A 27650-nucleotide genomic window follows, 5' to 3' on the forward strand; every position below is an offset into this window, starting at 1 on the left:
TTCTTGTTTCGAAAGGCAAATAATGTTTGACAGTATTATAAAGACTAGTGTTGTAATTATAGTAGAGATGTGTGCTAGATTTTAACATTATTTTATAATGAGATTCTGAGATTGTTACTATTCAAAAGATAGATAGGTATATATGCACACCATTGTATATTGCACAATTTTCGAATCACATTTACCAAATGATTGTGGATAATGATGATAATAAAAATTACAATATTAAGATGATACATCGTTTGTTAATGATGCTGCTTGCTGCATTTCTTGAGTCATGACAACTGATCCTTTATCGGTCGTTGATTGTGGATTAGAAGAATCAATAGACGGGATACAGCCAGCATCTGTATTTTGATTGGCAGATGAATTCGAGACGGTTGGTATGCCAACTAAAGGAAAATGTATGCCATGACAGCAGGTAATGGGAGCACCGCGAATATGCCTATTTGAACACGGCAAAATTGACTTTAAACATGTACTAGTATTTCCCGCAGCTGACGTGCTACTTGCGCTCACCGAGGTTGCAGTGGGGGTAGGGCACGGTTGATTTGTTGCATTCGTTTGTGCTTCTGTAACGAAAAATACACATTTAAGATTGCTTCACATAGCATAAATTAAGTTGAATCCATTACCATTGATAAAATCGAATAGCTTACGTGTCGTTGTGGAAAAATCGGAAGTGCGCGGATCTGTAGTGGTGGGTGAAGAAATCTCTGCAATCGTTTGCGTATTTAATGAATCTTGTTTGTCGAGTTTGCTTTGATTTGCTGATACATCAGTAACTTCGAATGAACCTGTCGAAACTGTAGGAGTTAACCATGGAAATTCGACACAAGGTGGTAATAATGAACCATCTACAGAAGTTAAACATCGACAAGGTTGTCTGCTCCGCCAGCGGCAGTCGTAAGCAATTAGTTCTTCAGTTGACCGACCATCATTAGGAATACCAAATCTAGCTTGCAGGAATCCTGGCCAAGGGATGTTATGCTACATAAGAAAGGAAATTTTATGGACGGGTCGTATAAGAGAATTTTAAAATTTAATATTCGTTCCTAAACTTTAGTATGCAAAAAGGCATATAAAATGTGTAAACTATTGAACAAAGCTCTCATAACATTTTTTTACTGTGTGTCATATCAAATCATTGAGTTAAATGACTAATGATACTCCCCAAAAAGGCTAGAAGAGTTATTCGGAGGACATTCATAACATTATGCAGAAAGTAATAATAAAATCCAATAATGTCTATTCTAAAAAGATAATTTGATCACCCCTGAATGCTCGTACAAAGAGTTGGACGAATTCTACATAGATTACCATAGCATTATGACAGATATAACAACTAGTTATGAACTAATATAATGGATTTCAATCACCACATATTACTAAAAATTGAATGAGTAATATAAATTCTTATTAATTAAAATTACTTACTTGTAAATGTAAGTCTAGGAGAATTTCAGGAGTGATTTTAGCTTCATTTGCAAGAAACTCACGGCAATGATAACAGGGAGAGATTAAATAAGCTGGTAAATGAATTTGATGTAGATAATCATGCGTATCACATAAAGCACAATATGAATTACGAGGAGCAAGTGAACTGACATCCAGAAAAAGTGCACTGTTCGGATCATTTTTAACTTTTTGTTGCTTCCCTGGGTCTTGATTCTCTTTTGTCCCATCTATATCAGATAAACCAACTGATACAGGACATGGAGTTGGGGCTGTGTAAAGAAATTAATGAAAAATATACTGTTACATTTTTCAATTCCGTAACAATGCTATAATGAAATAGGCGTCATAACTTTACTGGTGTATACAAAAAGTACATACCATTTAAAATAAATTTAGTTCAGTAAAATTAATGAAAACCCGTGTAATTGTTTAAAAACAGTCAGCTGGTGGGTTTTGTGTAAACCAATTGTTGCTGCAATGTTACAGCAAATAAGGTGATTTACATATCATTACATAACATTTACATATCATACACCTTGGATATAACAACGCTACAACACTTCTAGGAATTGATATTTCAAATAGCTAGTTGACGAAACCAAGACGTGAAATTCCCCATAGTTTGATTTTTTATTCATTTCATGGAGAGTATCAGCTTTCTGATTTGTGCTAATCAGCAACACCTGAACACATCATCTGAAAGTATTCTAGCTATTAATAAATAATTTGAGTATAACCTGTTTTACAACAATTTATCTATCTTTTATGTGCAATATTTGCATCAAGTATAACTAATATTATTAACGAGAAATATATGCTCACAATTTTAGAAAAGTACATCACCCATTAATACATATGTATTATTAATTCAACTCAATTTTATGATCTAGGCTATAAGATTTATATGTGTGAATACCAACGATAACGGTGATTTTAAATCTGTGACTACATTTTTATGTAGGTCACTTGAAAAATATTTTATGTGCGTTCTTGACTACTATTATTTACAAGGCCATTATTAGTAAGCAAGTACGTATGATCAATGAAATTTAATGAATTATAATATTTCTGTGTACGGATAAATGTCGCTGAAGAATTATTGAGTAAGCATCATCATTAAAATTTCGTAAGACACAATGCCTAGATATAGTAATCACCTTTCGAATGAAAGTAATTGAATCATATTTGCACCGGTAGTGTAATACATGACAGAGTAGACAGAACAATAAACTACTCAAATTTAAATGTACTGAACTAAGAGCTACACGTATTATAAGCGGATAATTGATATATTTTATTTGTTAAGATCCATTATCAAATGATTAAGTGGCAAGTGTGTACACTAGTGAATGAATATGATTTATGCTAATCATCGAGTAAGTGATTACAACGTTCCTAAGTGTTTACACACATTACTGAATAATCGGTACACAAACGTTGATATTTTGGTAATCAATGCATACAGTAGGAATATACTCGAATATGAATGAAGTTGATAAGTAATAATTAACAGAACATTTTATTTATAATCAATCTACCATAATGGATTGAAACAATTAAAAAATTTACTTAAAGTTTAATTAAGTCAGTTAGTGAAATAAGAGAAAAATGTGGACTAAACATACGATCTTGTGTTTGATCTGCACGTTGATGCAATTGAACCTGTGTAATATGCTCAGCACAGGCTTGTACTTCATTTGGAATTGGTACATGATTTTGGTAATCCATCGACCGAATATCACCTAAATTCTATGTAAATAAAATACAGATAGAAAATATTGAGACAAAAAAATATGTAGACGATAGAATGATAAGAGAAATTCGATTTACAATAAGAAGAGGTATACATCATACACAAAGCTAGAGACAGAGGATTACCCAAACTGTATGTATTTTTGAAGAAAGAATCTAACGTAGTCATAGCATAGTTTTGGGTGAAGTGACTTTTAATTAACCTTTCAAAAACTTATTATAATTGTCTAAAAATTACCTGAAATCCAATTCGCTGGCGGTTTATAGACTACTTAGTATTTTGCTATCCTGGTGGAATATCGTTTCTTTTAAAGAATTGAATGCATAAGATTATATACAAGCAACCGTGATTATCATAACCAATAATGATTGGAGACGTTGAGTGGTATGGCTCAGAATCGGCTACAATCGAACAGATTCATGCACTCTTTGTCCTTCTTTAGATCTTGAGTTTAAAAGTTATCTTATAATTTTCATTTTGAGGATTCATTCTTTTTTTAGAATCATATTGTTTATTAATAATACACATAAGTGTATCAAGTTCTATGTTGTTCATGAGTGACTGGACACTTTGTCAGTTGTGTTTAGGAGAAATGATCCTCCCTAATAATTACAGTGACAAGATGATTGTGTGCATCATTTTGATAAGAAGTAAAAATGTACGCTTACCATAAATTCAAAAGAATTTAATCAATTAATGTAATTTGTATGAAATAATTTATCTAACAAATATATATTTGTATTTACTGACTATTAACCAAAATATGAAAGTGTATTTTTAAAGTTTTTATTACTTATATGAGTAGTTAATTATGTCATAATCAATAAGAAATGACACTGTAAGAAGTTTCAGTTGCCTAATTTTTCACTTTTATTGGAATGCCATGATTCGTAAGCAGGTTAACTGAAAAATGACAAACATACTTGGTCATGATCACTCGAGACTACAGGTCCATTTTCATTATTTGGTGTAGCTGAAGATGAATGTATAGAACTTTTAGCTAATCCTAAATCTCTGGAAGTTAAACGTTCTTTTGCTTGTTGATGAAGGTGAAGCGCAACAAGTTTCTCATGCAATTCAAGCGCGTCGAAATTGCTCTGCCTAGATGCTATCGGACTAGAATAGTAGAACAAATAAAGACTATATATATAATCTGCGTTATTACATGTTGTTCTTTGGAAAACTATGAGCTTTGTACAACTCAGTTCTTAACTTGAGATAAGAAGAGTTTTCGAACAAGAATTAATCTTCTCTTGTTAAAGTGGATATTGAATATCGGTTGAGAAGTGTTGTCATAGATCTGTGAAGAACAATTATTGTATTCCATCTATTATCCGTTACATTATCACATGATTGCGAACTGAAATCTTGCACAGAACAAGTGTTTTACGTTTTTAGAACTATCGGCTTAGTATATATACTACGATTATCGTCTTGCTCTATGTTAACTATACTACAGTGATTTTAGCCTAAAAGAAATTCGAAATATTCTACTGCCTGAAAAACATTTTGATAAGTGAATGAAAATCATAATGCCGGAATTCAAGTTGTCTTGTATTCCTAACAAGTAACATTCTATGCCACGTAGATGTCAATACCAAGGTTTGAGTTGACAATTTCAAATAACTTGAGCATTGGGTGGATTGTTCTATACCACGGTTGTATTGAGCTCAGTCCAATTTTCATCGTCAACAGTATTCGTCTTCATTCTCACTTTATTATCGTTTTTCTCCTATTAGTTCGTTGCTGCTTTAACATGCTGACTTTTTATTTTACTATCATAGATGTTGTAAATACGTTTTTAAATTCGATAGATGCCTGCTTAATCCATTCTGGTATGTCTCAGTGAATGTAGGGAGAAGAGAAGGTGAATAGGGTATATGCGAACTAAAGCTAATGATTTTTACCTCCATAGAGAACCTATATCAATGATATAAAACGTCATACTACTCGTGAATTCATCAAAATATATACGAATATGAACCCTTTTTAAAAAATGTCCACAACCCATGCCACCTTTTCCCATAATAACCATTAAAACTATACAGCATAACTCTGTCCTGTCTTCCGACCAAAAGGCGAGTTTACTGCGCAGCAGTTTGATCCATTCTACTTTATGGTTGTGAAACAAGCCATGAAGAGTAGAGGATATTCGTAGTTTACTGGTATTCGATCATAGGTGTCTATGAAACATTGCTCGGGTATTTCGGGACGGTGGAGTAAGCAGTCACTAGATCGGGAATATAGCGCCAGGTAAAGATGGGAAATCGATTGATGAGGTAGTAAATCTTCATCAACTGAGGAAGTTGGGGCATGTGTTACGTATGCCCAATCACCACCTACCTTGACGGGCGATGTTTTCTGATGCAGGAGCAGGCTAGTAAAAAGCTGTGGGCTGTCAAGCCAAAGCATGGTATCATCCCATCAAGCCACTGATAATTGGACTAGCTATGTTAATAGGTACAGACTACCTGGTTGGGGTTCACGTGATTACCTTAACCACCGGTTAGAAACTTTGAATGATATGGCTCAAAATCGTTTACAATCATGCAGGCGCGCCCATTCTTTGTCTTCCCCCCAAATCCTGAAATTATAAATTCCTCATAACTTTTTTGTTTTTATTCCGCTAATTTATACTTTCTTCTCGAGTTGTATTTCCGATTCCTAATCTTTCCTGTTGCCTCTGACACTATCACTACCTATAATATTCTGGAACTTGACCTAATAAGTTCATCCCTCTGTGCTAATGGGGTATGGCAACTTGAACCGATGTGCATAAGTATAGGTTCTACCTCGTGACTGATTGACTACAGTATCAATTGTTGCAAAATTATATTATTTACATTTTTTCATATGACTACTCTTTAATTGTATGATTTAATGTTATACAACGTGAATACAAAACTTTTGAAATAAAAACTGTCAAACGATTTCAATGATAATACCATACACAATTTAATACATATTAATTGATCGAATTATATAATTTACCCAGGAAACTGAAGTTCACCATCAATAAGAGCACAGTTATGTCTTGCTAAAGCAAGCAATCTTACAAGATTAGAACGATCGACTGGATTCAGGCACCGTGAAGCTTCGAACAGATCAGCAACACGTTCATAATCATGCCATTCATTATCAAATACTTGTACATAGGTCTGTAGAGAAAGAGAATAAAAGCAAAAATACTGTCAATATTACTTAGAATCAGATAAATGCAATGAATGTTTTCAGTATGGCATTGTAGAGGACGTCGAATTTTCGTGAAATCATGACCTGATTTACGTTAGACCACCACGGGATTAATTGAAGCCAGACACTAACATCGTTGGGTGCCGGATCAGAGGTCTAGAGATTAAGGGTTCGCGTACGAAACCGAAGGTCCTGGGTTCAATTCCCGTGTGCAGGATCGTGGACGCGCACTGCTGAAAAGTCACATACCAGGACAAAACGGCCTTTAGGGTTTTCAGTTGTGACCTAACTTAGGGCGGTTTATGATTTCAATGAAATTCAACAATGATTGCTGTTTGTAGAAATTGACGAATGAATGTGTTTAAAAAAAGAAGCTTTAAGATAGAAAGATTCGGTAAAATTGTAAAATAACAGCTAGATTGATCCTTTATGTATACCGATATAGATTAGATTATGTATAACTTTGTTTATAAGAAGTGTAACTTTAGACCATTGGTAACTGGTGAGAAACCTTGCTATATAATCACGAAACTGACTTTATTCTGCAAATCTTTTTCTTCTGGCTTTGTTTAAATTTATCAAGGGATTAGGATGTATGAAAGAAAATTCCATTTAAAATGCGCTTAACACGGCAAAAAGAAGCACCAAGATTATTGTGATAAAGTATTTATCAAGTTATATGCATACTACAGTATAAAGCAATTTAGTTTTTTCCTGAACATACGTGGTGGACGAAGTAGACTACCTTTACTATTTTCCATTAATATCAACTGTAAAGCAAGAGAACTGTAAAGCAAGAGATCAATGTATATATATATATATATATATAGTTCAGTTGTTACCTTCCGAACTGCTTCGCAGGGAAGTAGTCCTAACACTGTACGATACCGTGCATGCGTAATATTGTATAATCTTAAAATGAGGCGAAGCAAATGTGCATACTGGTTTTCGCTTTACAGTTGATATTAATCGAAAATTAAAAATATTTTCATATTGAACATTGTCTTTGTTAGATTATCGATACTAACTAATGAATTGCTTTTAAATAGATGTCCCAAAGTTTTATTAGGAAACCGTGTGTACTAATAGATCAATTAAACTAGAGGTAAAGACGAATTTATAAATGTGAGAAACTCAGAGAGTCTATGTATGGTTTTGAAAAGGGACACTTTTTACAAAATTGACAAATACTAACATGTATCTAAAACTACTGCATTAAAAAATGACAGGAAAAATGACGCTAGTTAAATTTGTTCAACACGAACTATATGCCATCAATGACACATTTCATTACCCTTATTATTTTTGGCAGGCAAAAGAGAGTTTCGTTCAGTTGAATAATAAACGACCTAATGATAATGATTATGAATACTAGTTTTTTTCTGTGTGAAATCATACATACATAAACTTATGAAAGTATATACACTATACGTTTTGTAAAATATGGTATCATATACATCTTACCTCCCTTTTTAAACGATCTTCAACAAACCACATTTGGACATAAACTTGCCAACGGCCAGCTCCCACATACAAATACTGACAGTGTGTAAATAAAGCTGGATGGCTTGGTGCACGTTCTGGTGGATTAACATGAACTGTTTGCGGTTCATAGCGTTCAACCGGTTCTACCACACGCTTTTCATCATCATCGTCATCATCATCTTCGTTATCATCGTCTTCATCTTTATCATCGTCATCATCATCTTCATCATCAACCTCACCGTCATCATCTTCTGGTTCCGGGCTAAGATTGTCCTGTTTATCGGATAATATGAGACCGTCAGATGTTTTCTCATTTACAACAACAGCTTCACTATTATTTATTACTTCTTTCTGTTGAGTGTCAATGACAAAATCAAATCGTTGTTCACAACTTGGAGATGTAAGTAGAGATTTATTTTGTTGTTTCGGTGATGATAAACAACCATCATGTTCATCAAGTACAGACACTGTTTGACCATGACCATGGGATTCCTGAGGAAAAAATAATAATAATACGTATAAAATTCTAGGTGAGTGTATGATACATAAAAAATTATCTGTCTAATCCATTTTCGAATCCAATGGTGTTAGTACTTTGGATTTTTTCGCTTCCTTATACTTTCTATCATTTGTTTGGTTGACCTATGGTTACATATAAAATATGTCATAAAATGGCATGTTATTCGGTTTAAACATTGTAAGACTTGGCAAGAATGTTTAATGGCTCGAATAACTACATTATATAAGCGCAGTAATATGAAATTAACAAGGTGAATAGTACAGAAGTAAAAGTGATAGTAATGTCTATGACTGTGAAAGAGGTTAAATCGAGAGAAGCAAGAACGAATGGCCGTAATAAAAGTATAAAATGACCATAAAACTCAAGATTTAAAGACAAAGAATAAATGGATTTATTTCGCAGTGGCTGGTTTGGAGCTATTTGTACTCAACATCTCGAACCATTGGTTATACTTATCACGGATTCCCAACAGAAAGTTCCCACCTTCCCATCACTTATATAGCCGATTAACTAGGTCGTGAATAGTGTCTTAGCATAGTGGCAGTACATGGATGCAATGACTACGGATTTTGTAGAAAATACTGTGCACATAACGCTGCATATTCAAAAAGAAATGTTTTAGCGGGTACTTGATAATCTGGTGTTTAACAACAGTCTTTACTCTTCAAGGACCACAAAATGCGATTCACAGTCAGTGAAAGTTTTTGGAATAATAAATTCATTGAGGAAACGAAAAGTACACAGATTATCAGTATTTAGGTAAAGATGTCTGCGTAAGTATTATATGTTTTATTCAATGCACTGTCGAGTTTTAAACTTCCGCTTTTTATGTGAAGAAATATACAAAGGTGAATTCCAAGAAAACACGAACTTTTCTACAAAATAAAATGATTGGTTGAAGTTTCGCGATAAGTCTAAAAGCAATACTTTCTAAACATACAACTCATGAAGAATTTCACTATTTTAAGGTTAATTAATAAAGAATCGTGATAGCAGAATAACAGTTGTTGTTATATCCGGACGAGATTAGATGGATGATAACCGTTAGGAATTACTTATGGACTAATATTATACGAATATTTTTATTGTATGGCTATTAACTATATTATATGTATATATTCATATTCCTTTTATCATAAGCTTTTATCTGATTTATTGACTATTATCATACGATTTACCGTTCTTGTGTTTTCACAGTTTATTAGTAACGGTCTCTCACAACCACGGCCACTTTTCGGTTGGATCCTGTATAATTGTTATTTTCTAATTATGGTATGATGCGGTCTAGTTTGTTTGTATATAAACTCACTATGTCTGAAATATGTGATTTGTATCGCTGATATTGGCGTTCTGGACTGGACCTGCTGGGTTAGGAAAGAAGCTATTAACTCGGTGGACCAATAGGAACTCTAGGCTGCTCGTATGGGTTTCTGCGTCATTGGTCTGGTGGTATAGGTCGGTGTCTCTAATTGTCGATCATATCATATGGTATAATTAATCAAGTATAAGAATATAACAGTCATACTGTTAAGGAAAACATTTTTTGAATAATGGAGGGTTAATCAAATACAGTATTTCAAAAACTCAAACTGACAAATAAGTTACTAGTTTTTAAATATTTTTATATATATATATATGTATCAGTCAGTCTTGAGTGCTGTTAGAGGTATGAGGGCAGTTATCACTTCCCGATTGCCTACACCGTGGAAGGGTTCTTCTAGAGGCACCTGAAAAGGAAATTGGGTTAGAAGTGGTCTTAATGATCTGAGAGCGTGACCGCAGTGTCCAAGGGACGACTGCTTGAGGTCGGTCACACACAACCTTTTTGTGTTGGTCAGTCAGTCAGTCAGTTACAACGTAGAACTTCGTACGTACATACATCAGTTCGAGTTGCCATACCACATTAGCACAGAGATGAAGTTGTCGATTCAAATTCCATATTGGTAGAAGTAGTAAGAGTATAAGTATTATGTGAAAGATAAGGGTTTGAAGATGTTATTAAAGGAGTATAATACAGTGAAATAAATTTGGAAAGAGAAAAGGGATACGGACATGAAGAATTCAAAAGGTTAGAATTTGGTAGAACACAAGGAGTGGATGCACCTTCGCCATTGCAAACGATTTTGAGCCATGTCATTCAAGGTCTCTAACCATCGGTTGCTATCATCTCGCGAATCCCAACCAGGTAGTCTACACCTACCAACATGGCCCAGTCCACTTGTCAGCGACTTCATGGATTTATGCCATGTTTTGGTCTGGCCGCCCCTAGCTTTCTTCCAACCTGCTCCTACACCATAAAGCATTGCACGTCGGGGCAGTCGGTGGTTGGGCATACGTAACACATGTCCCAGTCATCTCAACTGATGAAGTTTCACTACTTCATCAATCCATTTGCCATCCTTACCTAGTACCCGTTTCCTAACATCTGCATTACTTACCCGGTGGTCCCAGGATAGACGAGCAATCCTTCGAAGACATCTATGATCGAACACTAGTAGCCTACGAATATCCTCTACTCTTATCGGCCATGTTTCACTGCCATAAAGTAGGACGGAACGGACTGCTGCACAGTAAAACCGTCCTTTGGTTGGTAGACGGATATCTCGCCTACGCCATAAATGACGCAAGTTGGCGAAAGCTAGACGAGCCTTCTGTATCCGTGCTGAGATTTCGTCACACACCAGACCACAAGGGCTGATGAGACTCCCAAGATAAGTGAAGCGCTCAACACGCTCAACTACTTCACTCCCTATCATTAGTTCAGGTGTCGATGCAACCCAATCCTGAAGTAACATTTTGCACTTCGAGGGAGAGAATCGCATCCCGAAATGCCTGCATTGTTGCTTATGGTGGTCAGAAGACTCTGCATTTTGTCAGCGTCTTCACCAAATAAAACTATGTCGTCGGCGTATTCTAAGTCAACAAGTGAGCCTCCTGATAAAAGTTCAACTCCTGGAGATTGAGATGATGAAAGTGTTATCTCCAAAAGCATGTCAATGACAAAGTTAAACAAGAATGGGGAGAGTGGACAGCCCTGACGAACACCACTTGAGGTAACCAATTCTGATGACAGTTCGCCATAGGCTCTAACTCGACCAGTTGTGTTCGAGTAGAGAGCCTTTATGAGGTTAATGTACTTCTTTGGTACTTCTTTCAGTGACAAACACTGACATAGAACCTCACGATCAACGGAGTCAAATGCCGCCTTAAGGTCAAGAAATACTACTATTGTGGGACGTCTGAATGTATGTCTATGTTCTAGGACCTGACGTAGAGTGAATATCTGGTCTGTGCAACCACGTCCAGGTCGGAAACCAGCCTGGTTTTCTCTAGTCTGCTCTTCGCGAGCTTTGGTTAGGCGTCCAAGTATTATTGAAGCTAATATTTTAGACACTATATTGGTCAAACTGATCCCTCTGTGATTGTCACAGGAGGACTTTTGTCCTTTCTTATAGACTGGCACAATCAGTGATTGGGACCAGTCAGATGGAATTACGTCCAGTTGCCAGATTCTACCTCAGACCTCAGTCAATCTCGTTGCTAGTACTGGACCACCATCCTTAAAAATCTCAGGGGTAAACCTGTCAGGGCCTGCGGCTCTCCCTCGCTTTAGATTTCCTATAGCTTTTTCAACCTCGTAGAGAGTTGGAGGACTTACCTCAATTTGCCATTCAGGACGACTGGGGATCGTGGGTAACTGAAGTGTGGCAGAAGGCCAGTTGAACTGATTCCTAAAGTGTTCTGCCCATCGATCCAATCTCCTGGATTAAGAATGAATGAGATGCTCATCTTTGTCTGAGATAGTTTCGCTAATAGTTGGGTTCCTAATACCGGTTTCTTTAATAAGTCTGAATAGCTGTCTGCTATTACCTATTGCCGCTGCCTTTTCCATCTCTCTTGCTTTCGCTACCCACCACTGTTCACGATCATTGCGTAGGCTTCTTATTAGCCTTCGCTTAAGCTGACTCCGCTCTTCGTTATGTTCAGAGCCAGGTGGGATGAGTTTTCGAGCATCTATCAGTGCGGTAGATGCTGCCGAGATCCATTGTTTCTCCCTAACCTTATGGTTTACCTTACTAGCGGATATCACTGCTGTTTCCACAGCTTTTCGAATGTCATTCCACGCTGCCTCGGGGTGGCACAACTTACATGTCTGTCTAACTGTTTTTCCAGTTGTTCCTGAAATATATTCTTAGCTTGCTTATCATTGAGTAGAACCCTTATGGGCTTCCCTGCAGTGTCTTTCCTACGTCCAGTAAGACGCAGACAGATACGTGCTCGCACCACAGCATGATCTGAGTCTAAACATGTGCTCCAGAATGAGCGACAGTCTTCTATCGAGCCCCTCCATCGGTGGCTGGTAGCGATGTGATTTAATTGGGTCCAACGTTGGGAAGAATTCGGGGGTCGCCATGTCAAAAGATGTTTTTCCTTATGCTTAAAGTTAGTATTTGCAAGAAATAGGCGGTTATCTGAGCACAGCTGCAACAGACGGTCGCCATTATTTGTCCTTTTAGCCACGACACCATAAGATCCACCCAGGTGTCTTTCCCTTTCGCTTAGTTTACCTACTTGAGCATTAAAGTCACCTGCCACTATTACTACATCAGAACGCCTAGCTTTTCGGAGAAGGTCAGAAAGTTTCCTGTAGAACTCATCTTTTATATCGTCTGAGCTGCAGTCAGTGGGAGAGTAGGCAGAGACGACGAAGAGGCAACGACGGGTTTCCCTATCTTTCCGAGTTCTTACTGATCCGTTTAGTCGGACAGCGCATAGACGACTGTCTACTGGGATCCAGTCTAAAAGAGCTAGTTTTGCCCTACGACTTAATGCTATACCTACTCCAGCCAGGCCACGGGAAGCAGCATCAGGGCTTCCAGATACACGGAGTGTGTATCGAGATGGTTCTTTATTTTGATTAGGTGAGGTCAAATGAATGACGCTACTCGGATCTTGTATGCGCGTTTCGGAAACGCAGCACACATTGATGGTGTAAAATTCTAGAGTCCTAGCTAAGGAAGCCTGTTGACCTATTTGGCACAGTGTTCGGACATTAAAAGTTCCTATATGTAGTTTAGAGCGTGGTTTCAGGAGACCAGGTATATCGTTCCGTGTACTTGAATCGTTTGCCCTAGCGGTGCGAGGTGATAAAAGGACGTGGGAAGGGTTAGTCGTGGAGATAAGAGAGTTATTAGGTGTAGGAAGGATTTGAAAGTGACCAACTTGGTTTCGTCTGCAGTTACGGCTATGAGGGCTAATATCACTTCCCGGATACCCACACCGTGGAAGGGTATTTCTTGAGGGACCTGAAAAAGAAGTCGGATTAGTGTTGGTCTTAACGACCTGAGAGCGTGACCGCAGTGCCCAAGGGACAACTGCTTGGGGTCGGTCACACACGACCTTTTTGTGGGTAGGTTTTTGTGTCGGCTCCGTTCTTTAAAGGACATTATCGCCGGAGACGGAAATCCGTGGGATAAGGCGAGGTGTGCATTTTTAGGGTCGACCTTTTCTAACCCCACCCCTCCTTGTGGGAAGGCAGCATCGCTGTTATGCTGGTTGTCTGAAGGGAAACACCTTACTGCCGTCACACCTCTGTACAGTCAGCAGTACGACTTCGCTTCGGACCTTGGGTTTGCTGCTTTTAGTCTTACCGCTCTTCAACCGACCTGCCTGGCATGGTAGGACCTTGAGGAACGATTGTTCCAGCCAGTATGGCTCGATTGGTTCATCACGATAGGCAAGCCCGACTCCCACGTCAAGGTAGCAGCAACGGTCGGGATATATATATATATATATATATATATATATATATATATATATATATATATATATATATATATATGGCTAGCAGTAGAACCCAAGTCGCACATTTAGTTTCATTTGGGACTTTTTAACTGGATGATAACACTGTAACACATACTTCACTTCTTTAAGAAGTAGATTCTTTATTTTGAAGAACAAACTTATTCGGATACATTACTGTATGGAAACTATGCAACTATATAGACGAGCATACAATGATGAAAAGTCAATACTTCATATTTTAAACACTTTCCGTATTGACAAAGGGTCCTAGATTTATGATGGTGAGACATAGAGAGTATAGAAGTACTAGTTATCTATTTTTATTGCTGAAATAGTGAATTAATTTCACCTTTTAAACAAAAAAACAAAATATTGAAATTTGTAAAAAAAAAATAATAAAAACGTGAAACAGATAATGCTATTGAGATAGAGTCAGGACAGATATAAATTTAATGAACATGATAAGTAAAAAAAAAATAATAAACTGTGAATAATCAATGAGATTACATAAAATTATAGTTATAATACCTTTTGTGTATAAACATACATATAAAATATAGTTGAAAATATTGATCATGTTACCATTGACCCTGAGGTAAAACATGCAACTCATGAAACATAGTTCTTTTGGTACTTATAATAGACTGTTTCAAATAACACACAACTACATGTATACAAAGTCTTCATTTTGTCATGTAATAACGTCTATGTTTTGTGAATATAGCTGTATAAGTCATTAAATATATTTGACTAAATTCTCAGATGAATTCGTACTTTCGTAAAGATTGATTGAATCCGATTGGATGAATAGAGAATGTAATTCAAACGAATAATTCTACAGCATACTTCTTCTTACTTAGTAGACTGACATTTGACATCGATTTTGAAAAGGAATATATGAAATTGGAAAGGATTGGACGGTTATATAGTCTTATTTTAGGATTACGTAATAGAGTATAACATGATCCTGACAAGAATTCAATCGAAATAATTTGAACAACTAACTTTTATTAAGACGACTGAGCCTAATTAATAATTCTCAGAGTAGAAATAAATTTATGTCAATCAGTTGAGTGAGTTTCTAGATCACGTTAACTTAAAGACATTTATCATGAACTGACATTGAAAGAGATAAAAATAAAAGCTTTAACTTCGAAACTACGTTACATTTCACACTTTAGATATTACTTTATATATTATATATTAAATCAAGAGTTGCACAGTCAAATCATAATGTGAATAACATTAAAAGTAGGTTTTAAGTTTTATTAATTTACATGGAGTTTTAAATTAATTCTAAATCATTCTATTCTAAAATACAAATTTTCTGAATCCATTTTGTGTATAGTTATATAAAGACAATGAAAATTAACTATACGAACTTTGGCTGTTATAAATCACATTAGAATAGTTAACTTGATGAAGAAATAAAATGGTTGTTAAGCATATGATAAATATGAAAATATGAGTGGAAATAATGGAGAAGTCAATTTTGTGCAGTATTAAAAATCATTGATTGTTTTCGAGAGAACAGTGAACAGTGAACATGAATAATACACATTACTTCAGGTGACTACCTATTACCAATGAGTCAAGATTAGCATACAAATAATTAACCATAGTTTTATTTGGTAAAAAAAGACATAAATTTTAGGTTTGTAAAAAGATTAATTATCAAACAAAATGTATCCATACTTCATGAATTTTATAACATTCAATAATTTCATGCACTTGAAAGTTGGATTAAGTGGAGTTATTAAGTACAATTCATGGAAGTTAGTGGTAATGAATTGGTGGGGTTTCAAAGTTTGTCTTACCGAATAATATATGAACAGTTATGACCTAGAAACAAATACCGATATTTTATAGCCATGTACATGGATTTATGTGTTTGTATTATTTATCAAATTTTCCAAATCTGCTTCATTAATCCAAACTATCTACTTCGGTTTGAGTAACCGAATAGTATCACTAGTCCTTACTACCTACGGTATAGCTAAAGGTTGAGTGCTAATGAAGTGAATTACTGTTTTTTTTTCTTAAATTGTGGAATATTACCACCCAAATGGGTCAGAATATAAAAGTGACTTATTATGTAGTTTTTAATTCAGTCCGGTTAAATGTATACCAATAAATCATAATGGTAAAATATTGTTAATCACAATTGAGTAACCAATAAATTGTCTGTTGAGTATATAGTGTATCCGACCTGATATATAAGTCATAAGCAAAGCATCACCTGACACAAGTGTATTGATCCAGGTAGCTACACCATATCAGGATAGAAGTATGAAATTATCAAGAAAAATGCTATATATGTAGTAACGGTATTAATGGTAGTGGGAAAGATTAGATATGTAAAATATGTTTAGCGAAGAAAGAATACATTTGTAGGATGAAAAGTACAAGTAATTTAAAATAAAGAAAATATGTATGTGAGCCATTATGACTGATTCGCAACTATATCACCCAACTTCTCTAACCAATGGTTACGATAATCGAGAGGACCCTAACCAGGTATTCTTCATCTAGCTATAAGGTTCAATTCAATTGTCAATAACTTGATGAACTAATGGTTTGACAGCCTCCAGCTTTCTTCTAACCCACTCCTACAGCATCAAACACAGCCATCGAAGTAGGTGGTTGGGCACACACAATACGTGTTCCAATGAACTCATCAATTGATTTGATATCTTTATCTAGCCTTATATACAACAATACAACTGAATAAACGAAATCGCGTTTTGTTATTTAAGGACTTCAGAATTTTATGGGGTAACAGCAGGCTTTCGAATACAATCACCTACCATCCAAGTATTTTATAAGGCTGAAGTCCCAAACCACGACATTAAAAGATAAGAATGATATAAAAACAGATGCTTTGGTGAACAGTATGAATTTTATAAGCAAAAAATATTGAAATGTCACACAATATAGCGTCTTTAGATTTATTTGCAACAGTCTTTTTATAAACAAGTTTACACCAAAGAGATTACATAATAAACACTTTTAGCGTACACAGACATTAGCAGAGCTATAGGACATGGCTTCTAATCAATAGATATCAAGTTCAAAGCCTATTTCAATTACTTAGGCTTAGGGAAGTCAGGTAGCATTACTGCTCCTCAAGCAACTGAAAAGCCCCTTAAAGACAAGTTCACAGACCTATATACTAAGTAAATGAGTTGCATTCAAATAGATATGGACAAAACCCAACAAAAAAGATAGGTGTATATATATGGAAGTTCAGAATAAATCAAGAGGAAAAAATTAGCAAATACGACTTGGAACTTACACTTTCATCTACGTAGTCTGAAGTTGAAGCCGGTATAAAAAAAAGAAAAATAAAAGCAAGTAGTATACCTTGGGACACTTAGGAAGCAATAATAATTTCACACTATTATGTAACGTAATAAATAATAAGAAATACAACATTTTTTCCTACGCTCTATCAAATTTTTAACTATTTTAGCAAGTTTGGGAATGATAGGTATCAAAAAGTTCCCTTTGTTATAACTTGTGGCCTTGTGCCCTATTAATATATAATGATACCGCCAATTAGAGAACAGTGACGTATCGACCGGACCAATGACGCATAAACACATACGAGCTATCTAGAGTTCTTATTGGTCCTTCTTCCTGCCCAGCCCTGCCTGTTGAGTCCAGAACACCAATATCAGCCTCCGCAATATGAATAATATATTTCAAACATACTGGGATTATATACAAGCCAAACAGGCGACATCACACTATAGAATAGAAAATAACATTTGTACAAGATCTAGCCCAAAGAGGCCATGATTATGGGAGACGGTAGTTAATAAGCTGGGCATAAATCAAGAATGGCAAATCGTATAATAAGTCTATGGGTCAAAATAAGGCTTATAATAAGAGGAGTATGAGAATACACAGTTTAGTTATTTATTATTATTATTATCATTATTATTATTGATGGCTTTATACAATATTATAATCTGGTACAATATAGAATTCTCAGCACAATTATACAATAAAAATATATGTATAGTATTAGTTCATAAACAAATCCCAACAGTTACCATTCATTATTCTCGTCGGGATATATCACCCTGAAACTGGCTTAACCAAGCCGACATTTTCGTATTTATTAAGCGAATGGTTCAAACCTTCTTTCAAAATGTAACAACCAACCATTCAGCTTCTCTACCACTTAACAGGTGCTTCAGTTTTCAGTAAGTAAATATGACTTCAGTTGTTCTAGATCCCTACTAACTTCGTATATTTCCTAGATCGATCCTATTGTGTAATCACCTAAACCTGATAATTTGATATCAAGAAGCTTGATACAGAATGTTCTTGGGATAGCGGTATTTCAGACACTCAGACTCAATAAGCTAAACGCATGATGTATAGGGTTCACAAGTGTGAATTATGTAGTATATGGATTACGTTGTGTGATGTGTGGATTGACGTGGAAAACACTGCGTAAATTGTTAAGCTTATACAGAATAAATAGCTGATAGATAGGATAAACAAACAAACAATCACATATATGAAAATTGTACGTGGACAAAAGCTCATAATTAATCCTATAAATAGGTATAAAACAACTAGTAGGACCAAAATGCCACATTCAATTGTCACACGAGTGTCCTGCTCTATAGCTATTCAAACAAGTATAGGTTTGTGCAGGTGTATGCTCTCAATGTTCAAAGTGCATGATATAAGGCAACCATATGTTTTTAAAAACAAAACAAGGATAACGAAATGTTAAGTCGTACTACATTAAACAATTATTAGTAGCCACTCAGATATCATTGTGGACATACGCGATCATTACCATCGATCCGAAAAGTAATAAAGCCTTTCTCACCAAAGGAACTACAAACCTCCTTTTACACCCGATACGTGGAAAAAAAACACCAAAGAAGTATTTGATAATATACAATCCTTATGTTTCAAGTAATACACAACAGCGTAATAACTTGACGTCAAGACGTGAAAATATAACTGGGAAACTTGTTACTCTACTAAGTAGTATAATTGACACAATATATTTATTTTATTTATAACATACAAATTTTAGTACAGTGGGCACCAAAAACAGAATGCACCACAAAAATGAAATATTATTTCCTCCAAACACCCTGGTACTGTCGAGAGTGGGGAGAGTCCGCTCTCCCTCTCGAAATGCTCTCACATGGCCACGCGTATATAACCTCTGTCAGGGAAGTCCTACTCACTGCCTTCTTGTGGCATTACTGTTGTTTACGAAAGTGAAGGGACGAATAGAGGAACTCCGGCGCTTTAACCTAATTGGTGGAGACGGAGGGTCCATCTAAGGGAGTTGGGAAACCCTGGTTCCAAACCAATGGTGCACGTGGGCTTTAGTACCCTAAGGGAACAAATGGAGTATGAACCAATCGTTAGTCACCAGCTACCATAGGACTGCATCTCCTTACGTTGCTCCACTGCCTTGTGGACCGGACCTTTGGGTCAAAGGCTCAGGGTGTGGTCCCCCAAGAAAACCACCTGCTTCGGTTTGGGCACCCAGGCAGTAGCACAACCCTCACACAAATCTTATGAGATCACAATTACTTCATGAAATACTATGCTCGCTTCAATTAGAATTCAGACAATTCACATTCACTTGATAACACCCGTTATCATTATTACTATTATTGTCATTTCTTTTTATATACTACGTCACTTATCTGCCTCTATTCCCACTTCATGTACTCCCACTTTTTAACTTATACAGCAGCTCGCTCATGGTGGAGACTCTGTTCTATCTAAACGATCTCCAGTTACTGTCTGCTTCCACTGAAAAGGAATACTGAACCAATCATTCTGGAAACACGTACACCATTCAAACTAACTTCCTTCAACATTCGCACACTAATACAGATCGGACAACAGATAGTTCTGGCTATGTTTTTAGAAAGTCTTAATATCGACGTCTGCTGTCTATCCGAGACCCGTATTTAAGACTCTAGTGAAGCACTGCGAATTTGCACTCCATCTGTTGCTTCAAAAAGTTTGTTTTACGTGCGTTTACCCGGGGACCCTCTTGAATCTTCGCCTGGTCTTGATGGCGTTGGTGTCGCACTAAGCGCTAGAGCTGAGGCAGCATTAATCGATTGGATCCCCATTAACAGTCGGTTATATGCTGTTAGATTAGAAAGCTCCATCAAAGTGAGAAGAAATCGGCGTGAGAAACGAAGTCTTTTTGTCATACCCGCCTATGCCCCAACAGATTGCAGCCCGGATGCAATCAAGGAAGAATTCTACCACCAATTAACTGTTCTTCTCCAGAAATTGCATCCGACAGATATTGTAGTACTAGCCGGAAACTTAAATTCACAGGTCGGGCGTCTAGGCACAGAAGAGAGTCGTTTAGGTGGCCGATGGGGACTTGTTGTTCGCAGGACAGATAACGGAGATCGTCTACTGCAACTGTGCACAGAATACAACCTGTTTCTGGCTAGCACTAGCTTCCAGCACAGCCATCGCCGATGTGTCACCCGGCGTCGTCCCTCTGAATCTCAAGTCTGGACTCAGATTGATCACATTGCGATCAGCTACCGCTGGAGCAGTTGTGTACAAGACTGCCGCTCCTTTTGGAGTACCTATCTGGACTCTGATCATGCCCTGGTCTGCGCCAATCTTACCTTACTTTTCAGTGGCCGAAGGATTGACCGCCATCAACAGATCAATGTTAGTAAACTGGCTGCAGCTTCTGTTGCAAGTAAGTATCAAACTGAGCTAGCTTCTAGTCTAGCCTCCATCCCACTGAAAAGTATAGATGAGCATTGGTTACAACTGCATAATGCCATGAAAATGGCGAGTAAAGTCGCTTGCGGCTTCCCGAAACGTCCAGCTTATAAGCACTGGGTTTCTTCAGGCTCCGTACAACTCATCGAAGCCCGTCAGTCTACTCAGGGTGACCATGAGTTTGATCACAAACGAAGGCTGTTACGTAATAAAATTGGGCAAAGCTTGCGTAAGGACCGAGAAGCCTGGTGGTCGGAGCGTGCTAATAAGCTGGAAGCAGCAGCTGCATCTGGTAACTGCCAGAAGCTCTTCCAACTCATCCGAGCCACTGACAGAAAGAAGTCTGGTGTGAGTGAAACAATCTGTGAGGATGACGGGATGCCAATCACTAACATCCATCGACGTCTTGCACGATGGGCAGAGTTCTTCGAAGAGCAGTTCAACTGGCCTGCTGCCCCACCAACATCGATCAGACTGTCCTGCCCTCCATGGCCGGTGACGACTGATCCAGAAGTGCGCAAGGAACTCCAACTCTTGAAACGCTACAAATCACCGGGCCCAGATGACTTACCTCCAGCTCTTTTTAAAGATGGTGGTGACTTTCTGGCTAAGGAATTGACTGCGTTGTTTACAAAGGTTTTGGAGATAGAGAGTGTTCCAACGTCATGGAATGAGTCGACAGTTGTCCCTATCTTTAAAAAGGTTTCACGTAGTTCCTGTAACAACTATCGGGAGATAATTCTACTTCCGATTGCGTACAAACTATTGGCTTCTGTCATACTTCGTAGGTTGTTCAAAACTCGAGAAAGATTGAATCGCAAGGAGCATGCTGGGTTTCGTTCTGGTCGAGGATGTATTGATCATATCTTCACCCTACGCCAAATGTAAGAACACCGTCATACTTATCGCAGGCCAACAATCGTAGTGTTTCTTGATATCAGGGCTGCCTTCGATTCGTTGGACAGAACTGCTCTCTGGAGGCTTTTATATGTTTATTATTTTAAATCTAATAATTTTTTACACAAATAATCCTCAGTAGACGCAAGACATCAGAACATCCACACAGTAGTGACTGTTCCACAAAGAATTCTTCCATTTGCAATTAAAATCCTAAAACCTATTCATAGTATTCAAACAGGGTGTAAATAAGGAAACTAAAATATTCTTACCAAAAGGTTTGTCTGGAAATTTCGGGTCTGTATAACCCAATTCCAATGGTCGGGGTGCATTCACTGAAGGCGTTGCCTTAGACAAGGGGTGAATATCTTCATCAGTCTTTGGAATAAAAGCTACACCAACTACCTCACCAAATGAAGTTGGATAATCATTCTTTTTTAAGTCATTATCAATCACCTTAGACGAACAACTAGGATCGATTTGTGGCATATGGTTGGTTAGATTTATTTGGGATGCATATACACTGGAGGAAGAGCAACCTAAAATGAAACCGCAAACAAGGTTTATAGAATTAAAAATATATTATAAGTCACTATTGATAAACGTGAAGTAAAATATCACGTCATGATGGAACATAAGCATTATTATTACTGATATAGTCGACATAACAAAGAAGTTATTAGAAAAATTTTCAAATAAAAACAGCTCATGCATTTTATGAAGATAATACTTATATAGAAAGTTCTATAAGTGTCACCAACTCAACAAACAAAGCAGACAAAATAACCATCAAACCTTTTGCAGCATCTTCAGATTGCATAACAACCAGATCCTCTGGAGCCAACTGTGAGCCAATAGCTAAATCTGTAATTTTTGATGCAGTAGAGTTTTTACACGAAGCACATGCACTTGGAGTGGCTGATGTACAAGAAGAATTCCCGACAGAAGCTGATGGATCGTTCTTGACGGTACCACTTGCACTTGACAGATTACTTGTAAGACCGTTACAAGGAGGGAACCCTGAGACTCCTGAATAATTAGGAAATGTACTATCTTCCTCTTCTCCTTGATAAGCATCCCAGTGGCATCCAAATAACGGATAGAATCCATTTCTAACAGTGTTAGTACAAAAATAGAAAATAAAATATATAATATGAAAATATGAGTCATAGGGAGACTTGTTGACAAAGGGTTTCGAGGAAAATAAAGTGAGTTATAAGTGTTTATGCTTTGAAGAAGTGGTGAGACTAATTTCTTATGGGAAACGAAAAACAAACTGTTAAGGACAAAACAGCTGATCGCTTCTTTCGAGCTTCCAGTGGTACTTTATCATGTCATAAATAACAGATTATCATACTGCTTTTCTATTAAATTCTAGCGGTACACATAAACACCAGTTTTGATAAATACTTTCAATGTCGTTTGTGTTGAATATCATAGGATACATTCACTATTGACTGAGGAATCCTCAATAATTACTTCAGCTGAGAAGCACTTACTATTCTTTTGCTACTTAGTACATGTGCTGAACAAAACTCTACTCTCCTTTTTTAGTAAAAACTTTCACCATTTCATTAAACTTGAATATAATAAGTATAATCTGAAAGTTAATTTTTTTTGGCAAAGATTCTTCAACTGAGGCTGGTGAATTCATCATTTTGGCTCACATTTTTAAAAAATGGAGCAACTTAAAATCAGTGTGGGACAGCATTATATCCATAACTTATTTGAACGATATTAAAAATATCTATTAAATCAAGAATTGGTATCATACTCAGTACGTAATCTAGCAATAACGAGTACTTTATGACAGTATTCAGTAGTTTAAGTCCTTAGCAATGAACGTTTCAGATGTTCACAACTAGGCAGTTTTTGTAAGTGTCTTTTGATCTCTTCATAGTCTCCGCTTATAACAAACATGATAGGTGTGACCTGAACTACAGACACCTGTAGAGATTGACAGTTTTCAAAATGAAGTAACAACGATAAATAAGCAATCAACTAGATACCACCATATTTTGAGTTTGAAAGCTAAAGAAGGACAAACAAGCAGTGGCTGTGTTAGCGGGACATAGATTGGATCAAAGCACGTTCCGTACACGATTGTGTTGATGCACGCTGATTGGCCATTTCTTATCTAATCAGTGCTAGTCGACACTTGGAGAAGACTCTAGAATCTTCTCATGTAAAAACCATAAATATACTAACGTTTCTCTTATTTTGCTTCTTACTTCCATCTACCCTTGTTATTTGGAGTGTAATTTCTTTCCTGTTCAACCGTGTTCTAATTTGGGGACCTGTCGAGTGGATTGGTGTCCAAGAATACTAAGCAATAGGAATAACTGGGTTGTATTAAGAGAAATTATAACAAGCTGTGAGGAAAACTATCGATGAAAAGAATACAGAGAACTTACTTAACGTCTTCAAGGTACTTGGAAGTAAGAGTAAAGTTTGATCGGAAATCTTTCCATGATTTAGACTTGACCACATCGTCATGTGGAAAATGAACTTCCATAATAACAGTTTCGTCCTCGTAACGATTGAGATAGTCCTTTAATAGACTGACAAATCCTGTCGGTTCGTTAGCACCGCCATCCTCATTAGAAACAGAAATCACTTTGAACAAATGGATACACAGATAAATACACATTGATTTACTGACTGGTTCAATGTTTATACACAATTAAGGAAGTTTACTGTTAATATCTAACTTTTTGCGTTGGTCTGAACATCTATGTATTATCTTTTTCTTCTGTGAGATAAGTGGCTTCTAAACAAACTATACGCTATACAATTTTAGTATTGTAAAATTATAAGCGAAAATGGAAATATTTGTATAGATCAACAACACACTGTTTCATTACAAACAGTTCTATATAAACAACCTCCTAAAAAAGGATATACCGAGCACCCAAATCAACTATGAGATACTATCTACCGATGTGTAACACATAAGTCAGAGGTAATCCCGCAATGGTATATGTCCTGAAAATTACAAACTGAAGCATAAATGCTGAGATGTCATCTTATTTTAACTGAAGATGAAAGTTTTGGTAATATTGTGATTTCACTGGGACAGTAACAGATTGTACGTAAACTATGGTAGCTGTTGCAGCTATGATGTTACCAACCAGATTTCGTTGCTAACTAAATTTCAGTTGGCCTTTTGTTTAATGACAAACTTTCTTATTAAGCTTACCATTCAATGGTTTTCCGACTTTAGTTAAAATCAATGAAAACCAAATGATACAAACGGTAGATAGGTGGTTAATTAGACTATCATACATTATCATCATTCATCACGATACATATCTTGTTTCTCTATTCTTCTGTAAGCACATAATCAGCGAATTAGAGTTGTTCGAATTTGGTTGTGAAAACAATGAAATGAGAACTGATAGTAAGGGATGCTCTTGATTTTACGAAGAATCTATGAGAACAAGGTAAAATATAGTCCTCTAAGCTCGTGAACCTTTTCCTTTCTGAAATGGGAATATTAGAATAGCTCTTGTGTTTGGTGGAAACAGAGGCCACTCAGTCGGTAACCACATTTTTAAGCACCGTTTTCATTGGTATGGCTACATTTTAAAAATGATGATGACCGACTTGAGACATTCTATATAGTTTGCAGCAATTCTGATTTTTCGTGGTCTGCATTACCAATGAGGTATATTTTTGATAAAAAAATTGATATTCGAGTAGTGCTTTAGAATGTTCTTATTATTATTGCTAGTGGTATTGTACGGTTATGCCGCCTTTATTTATTCTGAAAACTACTAACTAGTTTCATTTGACAATTTTTGTTGAATCACCATACCCTTGAAAAACTTGATTTAAATTCGAATCAGTGAACAATGATTGAAGACGTTTAGGTGGCATGACTCGAAACTGGTTACAATGGCACATACGCACTCTTTGTCTATAACCGGATCCTGAGTTTCAAACTTATTTTATGCTTTTTATTCTGCAAGCCTTTTCTTCCATACTTTAATTGTATATGAACAGCCTTCTAAGCCATACATTTAGTGTAGAAATAAGTGAAGTGGATTAGAATTCAAAATGACAAATCAGGGGTCTCTATACAAAATTGTCTGACCAACACATACTAGGTTGGCGTTTATTCACAAACTCCCGAATCAGGCTTATGCTGAACTATGCATGATACAGATGGAGAGGTAACTAAAGCTAATGAGTTGTAGCAGGTAACAAAATACTTAACAGACAACAATGTTATGATATGTAGCAATCGGGAATGTATCAGGGTTCGATAGCACAAATTGACAGATATAGAATCTATGTAAGCATAAAACAATACATCAACATAGTAAGACCAAACCTCACTTGAGTTAACAATCATTCTGGCCGATAACAGCTTCAAGATTGGCACTTCCGTAACAGCAGGATGATTAAGCAGTCGCTTGATGAGACATTTTGTTGTGGATCCAGTATCAAAACACGCCTCAATGAAGCTTTTTTGATTATTGTTGTCCAAGCGTGAAATCATTTGTTGACACCTCTCAGTTAAGTCCGAATTCGATGGAAATTCAGTGGGTGTCCACACAGCAATCTAAAGTTATTGAAAAAAACATGACCTAGATTTATTTTGTCTACCTCCAAAGAGACAACACCAAGAGAATATACATCGAAAGCCTCAGATTTTTGGTCTAGACATCTACCAAGAGCGACTAAACACAAATAATTAGTGGGTAATTAAAGCTTACACAATCCAACTCTCAGGTTTCCCGAGTTTTGATAGTATATTGACTCTTTAGTCAGATTACCATGAGCAACACCAAGACGATGGAGAAACATCAGAACAGAAAGAAGCTGACCCACGTGTCTGTTCCATAGCTACAAAGATCATAAAAGCGGTTATTATACTAACGCGGTTATTTTTCGCAGAATTGCACAAAAATTGTTTTAGTGTACACTCATCGAGACGCTCAGTGATGAAGACTAGCTTGCGCGGTCCTTCCTCCGTCTTGGAAACCCAAGCGTCCAGAAAACGCACAAGAAAGGGATGGGAGTTTTTCTTGAGCTTTTTGATCAAAGAAAGGTATCTATTCTAGTATCTAAGATTAATATTGATTAACAATAGCTACTTCTTTATCAGTTTTCTTCTCAGGTAGAATACATTCATTCCATATGACCTCCTTGCCAGATTTCGGTTCTATTGCGACAAACGCATTGTCAACCCCTTCAATTTGTTTTGGGAATCGTTTATTTCTTTTGTGGAAACGGCTGTTGTGTGATTTCTCCACAATTTTGTCTTCTTCTTCCTCCTCCTCTTCTTCTTCGTCCTCATCTTTTCTATCACTAATGTCTTGTTGTGACAAAACTTCACCAGTATTAGATTGTTCCGATGAAATCTCGTTATCCTGCTCGATCTTTTGGTTGTCAACCTCCATACATTTGAAGGTAATTTACGGAACTTCAAAAACCGCTCTCTAAACTGACCTTAAGACGTTGATGGACAAATGGCCTTGACAGCAAATTGGTCATTGTAATACGCTTCGAGAGCAGATGACCTAATCTCTGTGTTTCTATTTTTTCCATATACTTCTGTATGATTTTAATTTAGTTTCAAATGATTTGGGCACTATCTAAATTATGACGGTGCTATTTTTCTGCAATGACTTTCAATCATTAATTATGTGTCATGACTGGTGTTTCTTCCGGATAAACAGATTTCATCTAAAGTATAAAAAGATCTCGCTTTCGTGACACTTTTCTTATGTACGTATCTGCACTTTGTGAGACTTTCCACCTCTTATATATACATACTGT

General features: G+C 36.5%; 1 protein-coding gene across 1 annotated transcript; it reads right to left on the reverse strand.

Moving 5' to 3' along the window:
• Positions 1-72: 72 nt before the first annotated feature.
• Smp_046140 (protein kinase) lies at positions 73-27271 on the reverse strand (the record flags this gene model as incomplete). The annotated part of the gene is made up of 16 exons (XM_018789597.1): positions 73-572; positions 660-990; positions 1438-1727; positions 3084-3207; positions 4135-4327; positions 6203-6369; positions 7868-8380; positions 17509-17525; positions 22136-22402; positions 22659-22975; positions 24278-24479; positions 26205-26430; positions 26475-26548; positions 26585-26714; positions 26749-26928; positions 26966-27271. 16 exons carry the CDS (start codon positions 27269-27271, stop codon positions 226-228), a joined length of 3684 nt encoding a protein of 1227 aa, XP_018655024.1. The 3' UTR covers positions 73-225.
• Between the last annotated feature and the right edge of the window lie 379 nt (positions 27272-27650).

Source organism: Schistosoma mansoni, chromosome W (assembly GCF_000237925.1).
Source record: "Schistosoma mansoni strain Puerto Rico chromosome W, complete genome".
Taxonomy (NCBI): Eukaryota; Metazoa; Platyhelminthes; class Trematoda; order Strigeidida; family Schistosomatidae; genus Schistosoma; species Schistosoma mansoni.